Source organism: Chiloscyllium plagiosum, unplaced genomic scaffold, assembly GCF_037043375.1.
Source record: "Chiloscyllium plagiosum isolate Xiang-an unplaced genomic scaffold, Cpla_swu_hap1 HiC_scaffold_18, whole genome shotgun sequence".
Lineage (NCBI taxonomy): Eukaryota > Metazoa > Chordata > Chondrichthyes > Orectolobiformes > Hemiscylliidae > Chiloscyllium > Chiloscyllium plagiosum.
In genome coordinates, this window is record NW_028270156.1 from 42,019,715 (window position 1) to 42,035,832 (window position 16,118).

The 16,118-nt window shown below is 37.4% G+C and overlaps 1 protein-coding gene across 3 annotated transcripts in view; it reads right to left on the reverse strand.

Moving 5' to 3' along the window:
* Positions 1 to 227: 227 nt before the first annotated feature.
* Positions 228 to 16,118, reverse strand: part of trim66 (tripartite motif containing 66) — a 231,161-nt gene continuing 215,270 nt past the window's right edge. For all 3 annotated transcript variants that reach the window (XM_043705850.2, XM_087996546.1, XM_043705851.2), the window contains 6 exons: positions 15,393 to 15,558; positions 13,875 to 14,194; positions 7,224 to 7,356; positions 6,661 to 6,735; positions 3,846 to 3,998; positions 228 to 2,157 (listed from right to left, as the gene is read on the reverse strand). In XM_043705850.2, the coding sequence (XP_043561785.1) occupies positions 1,906 to 2,157; positions 3,846 to 3,998; positions 6,661 to 6,735; positions 7,224 to 7,356; positions 13,875 to 14,194; positions 15,393 to 15,558 (1,099 nt within the window). In that variant the 3' untranslated portion in view covers positions 228 to 1,905. The remainder of the gene's footprint in view (positions 2,158 to 3,845; positions 3,999 to 6,660; positions 6,736 to 7,223; positions 7,357 to 13,874; positions 14,195 to 15,392; positions 15,559 to 16,118) is intronic.

Below are 16,118 nucleotides of genomic sequence, written 5' to 3' on the forward strand. Positions count from 1 at the left end.
ATTCCACACTGGCTGAGGTTACCACTAACAATTTTCCTTCGCCTAAGGCATTGTGACCCTCAGGTTAAACTACCCACAGTCACCTCTCTCTAATGAAAGAGCAGACACACTATCTAGTAAGACTATGACAAATTTACCTTTGTTTCAGTAGCCTTGAAACTCATCATTTCATCACAGCATAATTACTCAATGTGGTGCAGGTATTCAAAAATAAGGTGCTCCTGAAATTCGAGGCCTTTGTATTTTTAATAGCATTTGATATGTACAAATTGTAAATAATGGTGTTTTTTTAAAAACTTTTATTTAGCTATGTTAACCAGCTTTATTAGTAGTAACAAGAATGGATTGAACACAGTACTGTTACAGTTTAATTATAACCTGCTCACAACTTATGCATCTCCTGTCATGTACAATGGTTGAATGTATAATTTTCTTTGAAAGACAAGCATCAATCAGCATGAACAGCAATGCTGAGGAAGACATTTCTAAACTACATCTGTAGAATAAGTACTGCTCTTGCATTTATTTCAACATAATTTTTCATCCCATTACTTTACCAGTTTTCTAACAGAAATTCTCACATTTGATAACAGTACTTTTGTATTGACCTGTAGGGTTATTTTGTTCTCCCAATCATCAATCTAAGACTACAGAGCAGCCTCTATTTTAAAGAATTGGCCACAGGCCTTTATGCTGGTACTCTTCATCTTATTTTGGAAGGTTACTCATGGTAGACTGTCAGCATACCCGCAGTTCTTTTTCTTATAAAGTAAAATAGCTCACACTACAAATTTAGACCAGAGATCATTAATCAGGGCCATAGCCAAATCAACTGCACAAATAGTGCCTCCTCAAGAGGTCTTCTCATGCCCTTGCCATTGTTTTGGTTTTCAAATCAACATATAAAAAGTTGAAAAACAGGGTTATACAACACTGTTGGCAGCATCCTGCTGTTAGAAATTCTGTGAACATTGAGAATTTGTAAACCAACAAAGCTTCTAAAAGCTTTACAATCAAAATCTCTGCAAATTAACAAGTTGAATTAAAAAAAAGTGTGCAGTTGACAAACTTCCCTTCAACAGTCAACAGAAAAATAAACTCCATCCCAAAACAAACCAAGAGTGATTCCCATCACCATGACATTCAGAATGAGAAAATAGCTTGTTCTAACTTGCAACAATCAATATGGAAAAATAAATACAAGTTTATATTCCTCAAGGAACGCACGTCAGGCCACCATAAAACACAAAATATATCCTGACAGGAATATCACAACTTAAACATTTGATTTAAAAAAAGAGCCTACATTCTACTGAGAGTGAAATTTTTTCAGGGGTCAATATTTGTGTTATTTCATAGACAGTTCCTTGAAATTGTCCACCAAGGTTAACGAGGACAATCAGGAGAGCCCCAATGAAAATTCAACATTGAATGCAGTTTTCTAGCATAGGCTTTTAATAACAGAAGAAATTTGAGTAAATCATAATTTCACTCTTTTCATTTCACAAATATATTGGAAGCTAACTAGCTAAATTAACAGGAGCAGTTCCCCCTAACTTGCAGAGACTATCACTAGTAAAGCTGTTTCCTCACCATGCGCAATTCAAATTTAGGCAAGTTGCACAAATCTACCATACAGAAGATGGGTCAATAATTCATTGTGTCCAATCTCATCCAGTGTAACCTCTGTACAATAAACTATGAAAGGAACTGGTATAATCATTTACAGTTTTACTTCAGGGAAGTTGATATCCACATTCCTGAGAGGTTCAAAGGTTTTATAGCAAACAAACAAGTTATAAAAAAATGAAAGAAACAGCTATGGATTTCTTGAAAGTGGAAAAAAAAGAGAAAAAGGATTAATCACCATTTCACAATATCTATGCTTTCAGCCAGGAGTGCCATTTAGATTCTATTGTCCTTATGGTTGTGACTTCCACCATGTCTGCGTCTTCTCTTTGGCTTCACATGCTCCTTTTCTTCTGTTGGCCAAGTAAATCCGTTGATAGTAACCATTCCATTTTCATTATCAATTTCTTCAGAGTCAGAATCTTCTTGGATTGTTCCTGCCAAGCTTTTGTCCGGATAAATTTCTTTTAAGTTCTTTTCAAAGCATGCTTCTAGGCTTCTTCCAGCTTGGGCCACCTCAGAATCTGGCTAAATTTTAAAACAATCATAGCACATTAAATAAATAAATGCCAAACTTAACATGCACACAAAAAATTCAACGTGGCATTATCCATAACATGTATACGATGCCTTGCTATATATTCAAATTTGATTTATTATATCTAAGATTTGGAATTCAGAATTCAATATCAGGATGGAACACATTAATAGATCAGTTTCAAATTCCTCTATTTTAAATAATATTTTAAGCCATCAAATTAGGTTGACAACAAAACAAAATCATACGATGAATTAATTGAGATGTTCTGCATCAGTATTACACCATCAATTTCAACCAAATAGATCTAAATAATACAGTCTTTCTACACAAATTCAGTCCACAAAACAGATGGATAAATCAACTAATGTATTTTTTAACTAAAGTAATTGAAGGTAACATTATCAATGATGTGAAGTTCACCGCTCACAAATGTAGTTTCCTGTATTTTGGGAAGACAAGACTGCTTTGCAGAACATCCACGTTCTGTTCGTAAAAGAGACCCTGAGCTTCAGGTTGCCTGCACTTCAAAACATCACTGTGTTCCCTGGCCAACATTTCCATCATGGGCCTGCTGCGATGCTCCTGTGAGGATCAGCACAAGCTGGAAGTACAGCATCTCATCCCTTGGGGACCCTGCAGCCTTCAGGACTCAATATTGAGCCCAATAATTTTAGAATCTGAACACCACATTCCTTTACCCATCCTCACACCCCAGGCCCTATCATGACACATGTAACTCTCAGCATATCCAATCCATTTTCGCCTAATCATTGTCCTTATTATTGCCTTTTCTTCTTCCCTGGCTTACTATCCCTTTGTCTGCCTAACTTTCTCTCTCTCTCTCTCTCTCTGGGTTCTGCCTCCATCTATCTACTCATTTCCTCTCCCCGCCACCTCCTGTCATCAACATAAATACCACCTTTTCCTAAGCTATTACCAGTTCGAAAGAAGGGTTACTGAACTCAAAATGTTAACTCGGTTTTCTCTCAATAGATGCTGCCAGGCCTACCGAGTTCCTCTAGCAATTTCTGTTTTTGATGTGCATTTCTGCCCTGGGGATCTAGACTGATTCCTTGCTCCTCCAAGCCCAAGGGGCCTCAGTTGGCTGCAAATTGAAATTTTGACAGTTCTTAAAAGAATCATACTGATGGATGCCACCAGTATCTTCCAAAATTAGCTAAGTCAAACATCAACCAGTTCACCACCAAAGTATATTTGCCTCTGGATCTTATTGGTAAAATAACTTAAAAATTCATACATTACAAAAATCCTTTTTGCTACGAAATGAAGTAAAGATTATCTAGTGTAACAGAATGCAGAATTTTATATGTTGGTGGCTTATTGATAGCAATTATTCAAACTCAGTGCTTACAGGAAATGATGCAACTACATTCCTTGTGACAAGAATATCTTTAAATTGGCACATGGATACAAAAGGAAAAGGTTATATTACAATAAGCTGCATACACACAATAAAGGAGTAGCTGTTATCAAAATTCAGAAACCCCATTATAAGATAGGACAGGACTTCACAAACAGCAGGCAAAACAATCAGATAAATCAAGCACATGGTGAAGTGACATCAAGACAGGTTGATAAAATACTACAGATCATAGAGTAAAGGAAACATTGAGGAGTGGAGGAAGTAGCATAGAGACATGTAAATCTCACTCACATAATTAAATTTTGCACAATTCATAAGCATGAGGTGAACGTCAGAAATAAACTCTTCTGGTGTATAGTAATGAAGGGGATTCTTTTTCTGAAGTTTTGCCCTGATCGTAGAAAGATCCATTGGCCTTTTGATAATCTGGTAGTAGTGACGTGCCTAAATAAAAAAAATGCTTATTAATATTTGGCAAAAATTATAAACAAGAAATACATTACTAGAAACATTCTAAATGGGCAGATTTTGTTTTCATTTTATCAATTAGTAATTCCTTGCTTGTCATTAACAGTTAGTTCATTGTAATCAAAAGCCAGAATAATGACTTGACTTTTTTCCCCTTTCCTTGTCCACGAGGAATAATTTAACAAAGTAAATATTGAATAATGAGAAAAACACCATGAATCATTACACTTGGAGGCTCCCTGATCTGTATTACTTGAATAACCAAAGTTATTACTTGATGCCACATCATGCTTTCAATGAAAGGATATCACTATCTACCGGTCTTCTATATTTCTCCTGAACCTCTGCCTTTGGATGCCAGGCTTACATTGTCGGGCTCATGATTCAAACAGATTAAGAAAGACACACGTCTTTTATTTCTAATTTCTGTGCTAGGGGAAAGCAATAGACACCAAGCCATTGTTACAAACTACTGGAAATTACACGGAGATTTTAAAGCTGTAGAGCCATACCCTACTGCTTCTGGGTCAAAGATTCTCACATATAATATCAAATTGTTAATTTAGCATTTCCTTCATCTATGCCCTATTTTTGGCTCTTACCAAGTACTGGTTTTAGAAATCCACCCTGGGTCCCAGCCATTAAATATTTATATCCAATGATTAGTTATGGGGATTAATTATAATAGTTCCAAATTTTCTGATCACACAAAAGAATGTGGATCTGTGAGTTGTAGCGAGAATGCAAAAAGGCTTCATGAGAATTTAGACAGGTTAAGTGAATGGACAGGATTGTGGCAGATGGAATATAATTTGAAAAAATTAGGAGGTTCAAGGTTACACTTTGGTTGAGTGATGCAGAGTATTTCTTCAATGATGAGAGATTGGGAAATCCTGGTGTCCGAAGGGATTTGAGTGTGTTCATTCATCGAAAGCTAATGTGCAGTTAACAAGCAATTAGGAAGGCAAATGATATGTTTGCCTTTATTGTGTGAGGGTTTGAATACAGGAATAAAGAAGTCTTGGTGTAATTGTATAAAGCCTTGGTGAGACCTTGGTGAGAACTGTGTGTTCTAGGTTCCTTGCTCAAGAAAGTACGTAATTGCCATAGAGGTAAAGTAAAGCAAGTTCGCCAGACGGATCCCTGGAATAACAGAATTTCTCCACCAGGAGAAACTGAGGAAACAGGACCTTAATTCTCTAGAGTTTAGAGGAATGAGACATCATCTCAATGCAGCATAAGATCTTTCAATGCCTGACAGGCTATGTGTGAGAAGGAGATTTCACCTGGCTGAGAGGTTTAGAACCAGCGATATAATCAGAGTCACAGTTACACAGCACAGATCCTTCAGTCCATCTCATCCAGGTCAATCAAGGTTCCAAAACAAAACTAGTCTCACTTGCCTGCATATGGCCCATATCTCTCTATACTTTTTCTTTCATGAACCTGTCCAAATGTCTTTTATATGTTGTAACTGTACCTTTGTCTACCACTTCCTCTGGCTGTTCATTTCACATATGAACCACCCAGTGTGTGAAAAAGCGGCCCCTTTTAAATCCTTCTCCTCTCACATTAAAAATATGCTTTTTGTGTTTCCAACTCCCACTCCCTAGGAAAAGATCTTTGCCAATCTCTGCCCCTCATGATTTTATAAACCTCTATACAGTCATCGTTTAACCTCCGATGCTTCAGGGAAAAAAGTCCCAGATTCGGCAACATTCTTTCAGGTAAAAGGCAAGTTATTGAGACCAAGATGGAGAGGCTGAATCTTAGGAATTCTCTGTCCTTGAGGGCTGTCCAGGCTTAGTAATGGAGTACATTCAAGATACAAGAGATCAATAGATTTCTACATATTAAAGGTACTGAAATCGAGAAATTGGCTTTCTTGAGGTAGGTAGTGAATGGCCATGATTTAGTTGAATAGCACAACAGAATCAAGGAGTTAAATGGCCTATGCCCTACTCCCATTTCCTATGTTCCATCCATTTTATTCCACCTCCCTGTGTGATATTGTTATTGATTAATTTGAAACTGCGTCAACTGTCTCTTTATATTTTATTCACAAACAAAGCAGCTTGTAAAATCAATGAACTCACAGTTGCACAAAATCTAATTGATTCCAGGTCAGTTACAGTTAACCTGTTACACAAGTTAAAATGTAAGCTTAGATTCAGGTGCAATAATAAATAAATAATATACCACTTAACACTTTAAATAATATACACTCAACTGTGGAACTGGTCTAATATTTAGACTACAGGAAGCAAAATGCATTCAATTAATAGCAAATGCCATCCATCCAAATTGCTGCATCACCAGGTTGATCCAGACAATAACCAGCAGTCATATCAGTGATCCTCTTCAATACAGAAAGTCAATTGTTTATATTTCATCAGATCATTGCCTGTACATTGTTCCAAAAAGATTAACAGATCAATATCACTATGCCCATGCCAACATTGCACACACTCCTTTACACAAAATGTAATAGCGACTGTCAGTTGTTTATATTTCATCAGATCATTGCCTACATGTTGCTCCAAATGAATAAGTAGATCGATATCACTATGCCGATGCCAACATTGCACACAATCTTCTACACGAAATGTAATAGCAACTGACATCAAGCTATGCTCACCAAAGGACTGACGGGCTCATGGAATGGCAGGCTTAGCGGATGGCAGTAAAGGTGTAGTACCAGCTTTTCACATTTCTATGAGCAACACAGTTGGAAGTTAATCAAAAAAGCCAGTAAGTTAATGGACACATGCATTTACACATTACTAATCACTATTTGACTTAGAAACTTCAGGCAAGTTATTAAATGTACTGAATATTAAAAGGAAAACAGTTATCAGGCTCATATGTTTCATAATGGAAGCACTGTTCATACATTCAACCCTATTTACCAACATATTCTATCTTTAATATGTAGTACCTTGAACAGGTATATTAAATACATTGTGCGTACTTTGGGGAAAGCTATTAGAAATGCAGTAAATAAGAAAATATTACAAATAACTTCCCAAACTTTAGTGCAAAAGAAAGTAAACAAAAGTTACATAGTTAAAAACCTGGTGTTTTAAGGATCTGAGGACCAAATTAGCAACATTCTTTTAGGCAGATGAAAAGACACCTCAAAGCCTTACGTACAAAAACTAATTAATTAAAATTGTACTGAAATGAAGTGTTGTTGCTCACCCTTTGATCACCAATGGAAAGACCTTGTAATGTTCTTATCCCCCTGTTTTCACTGATATGTCGTGCGTTTTCACAATCATATTCCACTTCTGGCATCACAACATTCCGACACATTGTACACAACCACTCATCCCTGTAAATCAACATTTTGAACATAGCATGAATAACTGGGCTGAAAATTCAGAGAGAAATATCATCATTAGTAATTTTTAAAAAATATCAGTCACAATGGCTTTTAGGTATATCCTGTTTGCTAAAGGGACTTGCCAGTATACAAACTTGTATAATCTGAAGTTCCTCTCTGAACCTATCGCATGTTACATAGTGACAATAGTAAAATAAATCCACAGTTTCGAATGAGACATATTCCAGACTGTTAATGGAGGCATGGCAGAAATTATCAAATCCTCTCTGGCTACAGGTGAGGGGTAAGAGGACAAGTGAACTGCTGAAATGTTCCCATTAATTAAAAAGGAAGAGATAGACCAGGAAATTACAGGGCATTCAGCCTAACCTTAGTGGTGTGGAAGTTTTTTGAATGAATTTCAAGGGATGGAACATATCTGCACTTGGACAGACAAAATTTAATAAGGGAAGGTTGTGTTTTATAAATTTGATCAAATTTTCAGAGTAGGTAACCAGGAGTTGAATTTGAGTGTGGTGCTGGAAAAGCAGGAAGGGCCTTTGCCCGAAACGTCAATTCTCCTGCTCCTCGGATGCTGCGTGACCTGCTGTGCTTTTCCAGCACCACACTCTTGACTCTAATCTGAAGCATCTGCACTCCTCACTTTTGCCTGCATTTGAATGTGGTCTATTTAGACTTTAGCAAGTTTTTTTAATATAAAATATCATATGGCCAATTGGTCAAGAAAGTAAGACCTCGTGGGATTCAAGGTAATGTGGTACATTTGTTAAGAGGCCAGAAGCAGAGGGTGATTTCACGGAGTTTGGTGCTGGGGCCATTGTCGTTTGCGTTGTGCATGCATGACTTGAACTTAAATGTAGGCCATATGATCAAGAAGTTCATGGATGACATGAAAATCGGTAAGCTGACAAATAGTGAATATAGCCATAAACTGCAGGTGGATATCAACAGATTGGTTAAGTGGCAGAGAAGTGACAAGTAGAATTCAACCCAGACAAGTGTGAGTAATATATTTTAGGCAGGCTAATAAGGCAAGGAGGGAATGCAGTATAATGGTAGGATCCTGGAAAATTCTGATGATCAGAGGGAATTTTGGTATGCATATCCATAGATCCCTGAAAGTAGTAAGGCAGATAGTTATACCTTCTTAACCACAATAAGGGATACTTAACTCATCAAGACCAAAAAAATACAAGAGCAGGGATGTTAAGCTGAAACTATATAAACTGTTGCTTTGGCCATAACTGGAGTACTGTATGCAGTTTTGGTCTCTGCATTACAGAATGGTACAGAAAAGATTTACCAAGCTATGAGGAAAACTGAGAGTTGTATAAAATTATGAGGGGCACAAATAAGGTGGATAGGAATTTTCCATTAGTAGGTGGGCCAATGGTATAGATTGAAGGCAAAAGGTGGAAGGTTAAGAGGAGAGTTGAGGAGAAATCTTTTCACCCTGAGGATAATGGAAGTCTTTTACTCATGCCTGAAAGATGGTTGAGTCAAAACCTCTCATAACATTTAAGCTATAGTTAGACATTCACATGTGTTGTCATATGAGCCAAGGGCTGAAAAATGGGATCAGTGTAGTCAGACTTTTGTTGGCCAATGTGGATATAATGGGTGAAATTGCCTCATTCTATGTTGCAAACGTCTAAGTCTTTGAGTCCAGTACTTCTGGCTAGAGAGGTTGGGCATTCATTTCTGTTTGCTATTCCAAATGGCATGTATGTGTAGGGGAGACAGAAAGGTGGGCAAGATTGAGCTTGAATCTTATTTCTTAAACTTAAGCGAGCTTGAGTTTCAGAAAACTCTGAAATCATTTGAAAAAACCTTTTCTTAAACTAACATAGCTGTGGACTATTTTAAATTAAGCAAGGCAGCAACATAAAATCTCATTCACATGAAGTTGGGGGGGGGGGTGTGGTGGTGGTGGTGTAGTGTCAATATCAGTTGATAAGTAAACCATAGTCTCAAATTAATATTCCAGAGCAATGCATTCAAAGCTAACCATGACAGATGATGAAATTTAAAATTAATTTTAAAAATTCTGAAATTAAAAGCTAATGTACCCAGCAACCATTTCTGATTGTCGTAAAAATCCATCTTGTTCATTAAAGACCTTCGTCAATATGCCCAAGACTCCAGACTCAATAATGTGATCAACTCCCAATAGCCCTGCTAAATGGCATGACAAGCCACTCAGTTCAACAGCAATTAGGGATGGGCCATAACTGCTGGAACAGAGAGACCTAATCCTATGATTCAATTAGCTACTCTCAGGTACACCACTAGCTGTCCTGTCATAGCTGTTGATTCCCCAGTTTTACCTGGAGAAAAGGAAAGACAATTTCTCTGGTTCCTATGTAAGTACAGCTTTATGAAAATATTGGGACAATTGCCTGATCTGTAATTCAGTAAAATGACAAATACATTGTTTTAAAACATTTTATAAATGCTATGGAATAGTGAAGGTAGAGCTTAGCCCCTCTATGGTTATGGCAGCGTTAATCTAGCTATCAGAAGAAATCTCAGCTAAAATCCTCACATTAGACTTTTGGTGCAACCTCATTAAGAAAGAGGATTAATTTCAATGAAATCCATATAAATTGCACAACACTTAATCAAATCAATTTGTTTCTTTTTGTGTCACTGAGTTGTGTATCCCAGGAGTTGGGCAAGTTCGTTACTTTGTTAAATTGCAACACACAGTTATATCACAAGGAAATTTAGATTAAAATGCTTAAGAATTGTCCAGATCTTCATGTATTTGAACACAGTATCTGAGGAATTGTGAATGTTGCTGAGCAATGTGTAATCACCAGTGAACATTCTCACTTCTGACCTTATGATGGTGGTAAGGTTGGGCCTAGGTCACTATCCTGAGAAACTTCTGCAGGGATAAGTTGGAGCTGAGGTGACTGACCACCAACAACCACAACCATCTTCTTACATACTAGGTAGGACTCCAACCAATGGACGGTTTGCCCCCACTACCTATTGACTCCAGTTTTGCTAGGACTCTTTGATGCTAAACTTAACCGAATGCAGAGGCTGTCATTCTCACCTCACCTCTGTAATTCAGCTCTTCTGTGAGTCAAGAGTATAAGATCGGGAGCTGATTAGCCCTGGCATAACCTAAACCAGGCATCAGATTATTGCTGAGAAGGTAGTGCTGGATAGCATTGTTGATAACACCTTCCATGTAAACTGAAAAATGCTAGAATAGATATGGTTGCACTGATCTGAAGATAAGGTATACAACACTTTAATGTCATCTTGGTCATGTTGCTCTCAAAATTTGAAAATATGTGAACTTATAATTTCTTTTGAGCTGGTGTTAGCAAACCACAGAAGGATATATTGTATAACTGTTGGGTTCATATCATTCAGAAAATATTGCAAAAGTTGTTCTGAATTTCATCATTGTATATGTTTTCCAGCACAAACATCATCGAATTAGAGAATTTTACAGAATAAAAGGTTGCTATTTGTTTCATTGCACCTGTGCTAAGTCTCTGAAAGAGCTGTTCACCTAATCTCATTTGTCAGTCCATTTTTCTTTTAAACGTATCAATTCTGCTTCCTCCATTATCTTTGACTTCATGTCTAAAAATGTATTAGCATTAAAATATTCTCCTTTGTGCCAACTCACTGATAAACAGCAATGTAAGCAACTTGAGGAAATCCCTAACCTGAGTCAGCACAGACCCGAGCAGAGATGGAAGGAGTATAAATATAGTTGGTGAAAAGGTCCAGGGTACAGCGTGGACCTTAACAAAGTTGGCTAGAGTTTAAACAGAAGAAGAGATAGTATGTACAGGACACAGTGCAGAATGCAAGACAGTAAGCAAAGGTAACAAATGGAAACATAACACAAATATCAAGGATTGTTGCAGAGGACAGCAAGTCCGTGACTAGTTGTCGAGTATGACCATTGGCTTTTTCTGAGTTAAGGCAGCAGGTTAAACAAAGAAATCCAGTCACAGTCTAATAAATAGAGGCATCATAGCTTGCTGACTGAACATCATGACACATAGGAATTCTGTGACACTTATCATATCCTGAACAACCCCAGGGGCAGGAAGTTTCAGTTGGTGTGTCTACAGTGCAAGAGAGCTGAATACTATGTAAATGGCATGTTTGTAGAGCTTGTCAGCTTTCAACAAAATGATGTGCAGTCAGAGAGACAGACCAGAAAGACCAGATGGTATTCCCTTTGTACATCTGTGTCTTCACCCAGTGTGCTTAATTCAGGTGACAGTAATCGTTCTGAGAGGTACACCAAAGTACCACACATAACTCAGCTGTTCAGTTTCAGAGGAGGAAAAGGTCAGGAAAGCAATACTGATCAGAGATTCAATATGTGATATCAACAGTGACCATTTCAACAATGACCTTAGGATAGTAAATAGCCTCCATGATGCCAGTATCAAAATTAGAGACTCAGAGTCATAGAGATGTACAACACGGAAACAGATGCTTTGATCCACTTCATCCATGCTGACTAGATATCCTAAATTAATCTAATCCCATTTGCTAACACTTGGCCCATATCCCTCTAAATTCTTCTCTTTCATATACCCATCCAGATGCCTTTTAAATGTTGTAATTGTACCAGCCTCCACCACTTCCTCTGGCTGTTCATTCCATACAAGCATCACCCTCTGCATGAAAAAAATTGTCCCTTAGGTCCCTTTTAAATCTTTCCGCTTTCACTCTAAACCTATACCCTCTAGATCTGGACTCCCAGGGAAAAGACCTTGTCCATTTACCCTATCCATGCCCCTCATGATTTTATAAAAACTTCTATAAGGTCACCCCTCAGCCTCCAATGCTCCAGGGAAAACAGCTCCAGCCTATTCAGCTCTCCCTATAGCTTAAATCTTCCAACCCTGGCAACATCCTTGTAAATCTTTTCTGAACCCTTTCAGCGTTATTAGGATCAGCTTCAAAACATTGAGCGGAAGGATGAATCATGATCTATAACAGTACTAATGACATAGGTAGAAGGAAGGATGAGGTTCTGCAGGCAAAGCTTTGGAAGCTAGGAAGTAAATTACAAAGCAAGACCTGAAAAGGTAGCAATTTCTGGATTACCCTGATGCCCACAGGCTTATGAGTACAGAAATAGGCAAACGTGCAGATGTATATTCCCTGAAGAACAGGTATAGGAAATAGGACTTCAGATTCCTGAGGGATTGGGACTAATTTGGCAAGGAGTGGTGGTGGTTTCATGGGATCTGCATAAGCTGAATATGTCACACCTCCACCAAATACATAATGATCGGGAGGTTCATTGATTGATAATAGAGACAAACAAAGTTGGAAATGGAAAACAGAAAATTAGTAAGTCAGTCTGAAAGACAAAGGAAACAAAGATTAGAAATTAGACATCAAGAAGTTTTTTTGTGATTAATGATATGTACTTCAATACAAGGAGGATAGTGAATATAAGGCAAATGAGATGAGCCAGATAGGCAATTAGAAGTATGATATCTTAGCTATCACTAAAATATGGCATGAAGGATTGGCAATATCAACACTTAAGATGGAATAGAGTAAAAACAAAGAGTAAGTTGTAACTTTGGCTAAAGATATGCTTGAATCATCAAATGAGGTCATATGGGTTGAATTAGAAATCAAGAAGTGGCAATTGTGCTGTTAGGAGTATATTTTGTATATCAGTCCACTACCAAATAATCAGAGAAATGTAGAAGGTAAAACATGTAGACGAATAATTCAGATTTCTAGAAACAACACAACAGTTACAAGACTTTCCAATACCTCATATTAATTGGGATGAAATTAGTGTAAAAGTAAAATGTGATCAGGAGAACTGTTTTGCTAGTATGTAGCAAATCCAAAACAATGGGCAAATCTGGATTTAGTTGTAAGGGTGGATTAACTTAAAACTAAGAAAATAACTAACGGTAGGTAAGATCTTTGAAAAAATGAAAAAATAGCTTGTTCAAGGAGTTAGATGATGTGGAAGTGATTCTTATTGAATAATTTACACCTGGCTTCATAAAGGAGGGGATAATACAGACATTGTAGTTAAGGAGAAATGTGTGAAATTTTCAGTTGGATAAACAGTGAGACATGAAAAAAGGGGTCAGCATCTTTGAAAGTAGAGAAATCACCAGATGCAACTTAAGAGCTGAACTTCCACTCCAGGATTGGGAAACAGGATTTGAACACTGACACTGGCAAACATTTTGCCGTAAAACAAAGAACTGTGGATGCTGAAGATTTGAAACACGCAAAAACAAATTGCTGGAAAAACTCAGCAGGTCTGAAGAGAAAACTATGGAGAGAAAACAGAGTTATCATTTTGAGTCCAGTGACCCTTCTTCAAAATATATTTCAAGTTTGTTTGTTCTAACTAAGGATAAAATTAAATGTGGCTCTTTCAACTCTGACTCTCAAAATTGTCATCTCAGCCTCACAGTAATATATTACATGCACTACAGCCTAAAAAGATTGCAGTAATTAAAACCTAGATTTACATTGGGAAGCTGAGCAGGGAAGGCACATGGCAAGCAAGATGGAAAACCTTCGGGCATCGATCACAGCACAACAGCTCTCCACCATTCAAACAAACTGCGCAATAATCTTCGTTGTTGTCAGTAGCACCTGCTACTACTGAGGTTGTCTGAGGTGACAATTCTTGAACAGATTTTTCTGAAGGTTTGTCATCCAAAGGAGAGGGAGATGCAACAACTTCAGGAGACAAGTCAGGAGTTATCTGTGCGTCATCGAGCTCACTTTGTTGTGGGGGTGGAGGGTTTGAATTTGGAGGAGTGAGTGTGTTGTCCAGTGTAATGTTCTGTTAAAAAAAGACAAAGTAATGAAATTAACATGCAGCAATATTTGTCATGAATTAGTAAACATTAGTCTCTGTAACATGTGATCATTTCAGTTGCAGTATAAAATTAAACAGACCTTGCAGATAGTGCTGGTCATGTTTACTACAAGAATAGTTTAACAATTATCTCATTGAAGATCAACTCAGTTTGCCTTCTAAGGACTGAAGGAATGCATGTGAGACATTGCAAACATCTGGATAAGCTCCCATGAAATACCAATATTACACCCAATGTTATGTTAGTGAGCAGATAGACATAAGAAAACTTAAGCTCTGTCATGAAAGAAAGATGATATGACCTTATATACGAGGAACTAAAACTGTGGCATCAGTAGAAGTTTCAATCATTATTCACTACATTTCATTACATAACTGGAAATATTGTAAAAAACTTCAACTGTCAAGGAAGGAAATAATAAAACTCCAATGACAAGGTCATTGTAGAGGTTCAATTTTTTTCACAACAGGTTTGAAACCTATGTCTTTCAACTGGAGGGCAGAATAGGTTTAGAAACACTTTTAATGTCTCACAATTCTTTTGAGACTGATTTTTAAAATTATATTGCAAGGTTTTGTCCATTTATTTTCAATTACATCACAAGTTTTGGCTCACTTAATCCACCTCACACTCTGAGTTGTAGGTTCAAGTCCCAACTCAGGACTTAAGTGCAAATATCTGGACTGAAACTCCATTGCAGTGCTGAGGAACACAGTCATAGTTGGCAGCCTTTATGTTCGACATTAAGCCAAAGCCTCATTCTCTCATTCAAGTTCCATCAAAGGATTTTATTACATTGAAGAACAGAGTTATTCTTCAGTTCTGAAGGAGAGTCATACTGAATTTAGACGTTACTTCTACTTCTTTCACCACAGATGCTGCCAACTGTTCAGTGTCTCGAATATTTAATGATATGTTAGAGGAGCTATTCGGTTTCTAGCCAATACTTACCTTTCAATCAATTTCAAAAAACAGTTTATCTGGTGATTATCTTAATACTGTATGTAGGACCTTGCTGTTCACAAATTGCCTGTCCTATTTCTTACACTGGAACAGTGAACACATTTCAAGTAGTATTTATTGGCTGTAAAGCACTTTGATTTATCATGACAGGTACTACATAAACGCAATTCCTTTTAAAGAAGGCATTTTTCTGCTCACCTTTGTTGTAGTATGAGAGGTTTCATTGCCCGTAAACATTAGGCTACCTTCACTTTCATCAACATCCGGCTGCAGTTTGAAGACAGGGAGTTGGCCAGTAGATGGTGCACAGATTGGTAATCGCTCTAACCGCACATAAGGGACCTTCACTCCATCAATCTGAGTCCTGTGCCCATCAAATTAAATCAGATAATAGTCACAGTTTAGGAACACAATTTTATGAGCTACCAAAACACAAAGGCTTAATTTTCAGTTCAAGAGCATGCTTCCTCACATCACCTGCTTCTACCATTCTTGAGGCTCCAATTATATGGCCCTGGCCTCAGTTGCAAGTAGTTAGTGAGCTTCAAGGCAGCTTGTCATATGGAGAGGATAAGTTATCAAATGATCCAATCAAAAGATAGGTCACAGTCAGATCTCAGTGGTTAACAAGTGAACTGCAGGAGTCGTGCGGGTCCATTACATTGGACAAATATGGGTCAGCAGCAGTTACTTCTTTTGCTTCATGAAAACAATTGTTAAAAATGCATTTGTGGAACAATCTGTTAGATCATTCAATGGCAAAAAGATAAAAATTGCAAGTGGCTGTACTAGCACTCTATCCACCAACTTAAATATTCATTCTCCTCTACTACTGACATGTCCTGCCAAACCCATTTATGTATCTTCACCAACATTTTCTAAATCTTCAATGTGTAGAAGGCCAATGGCAGCAGGAGCATTGAA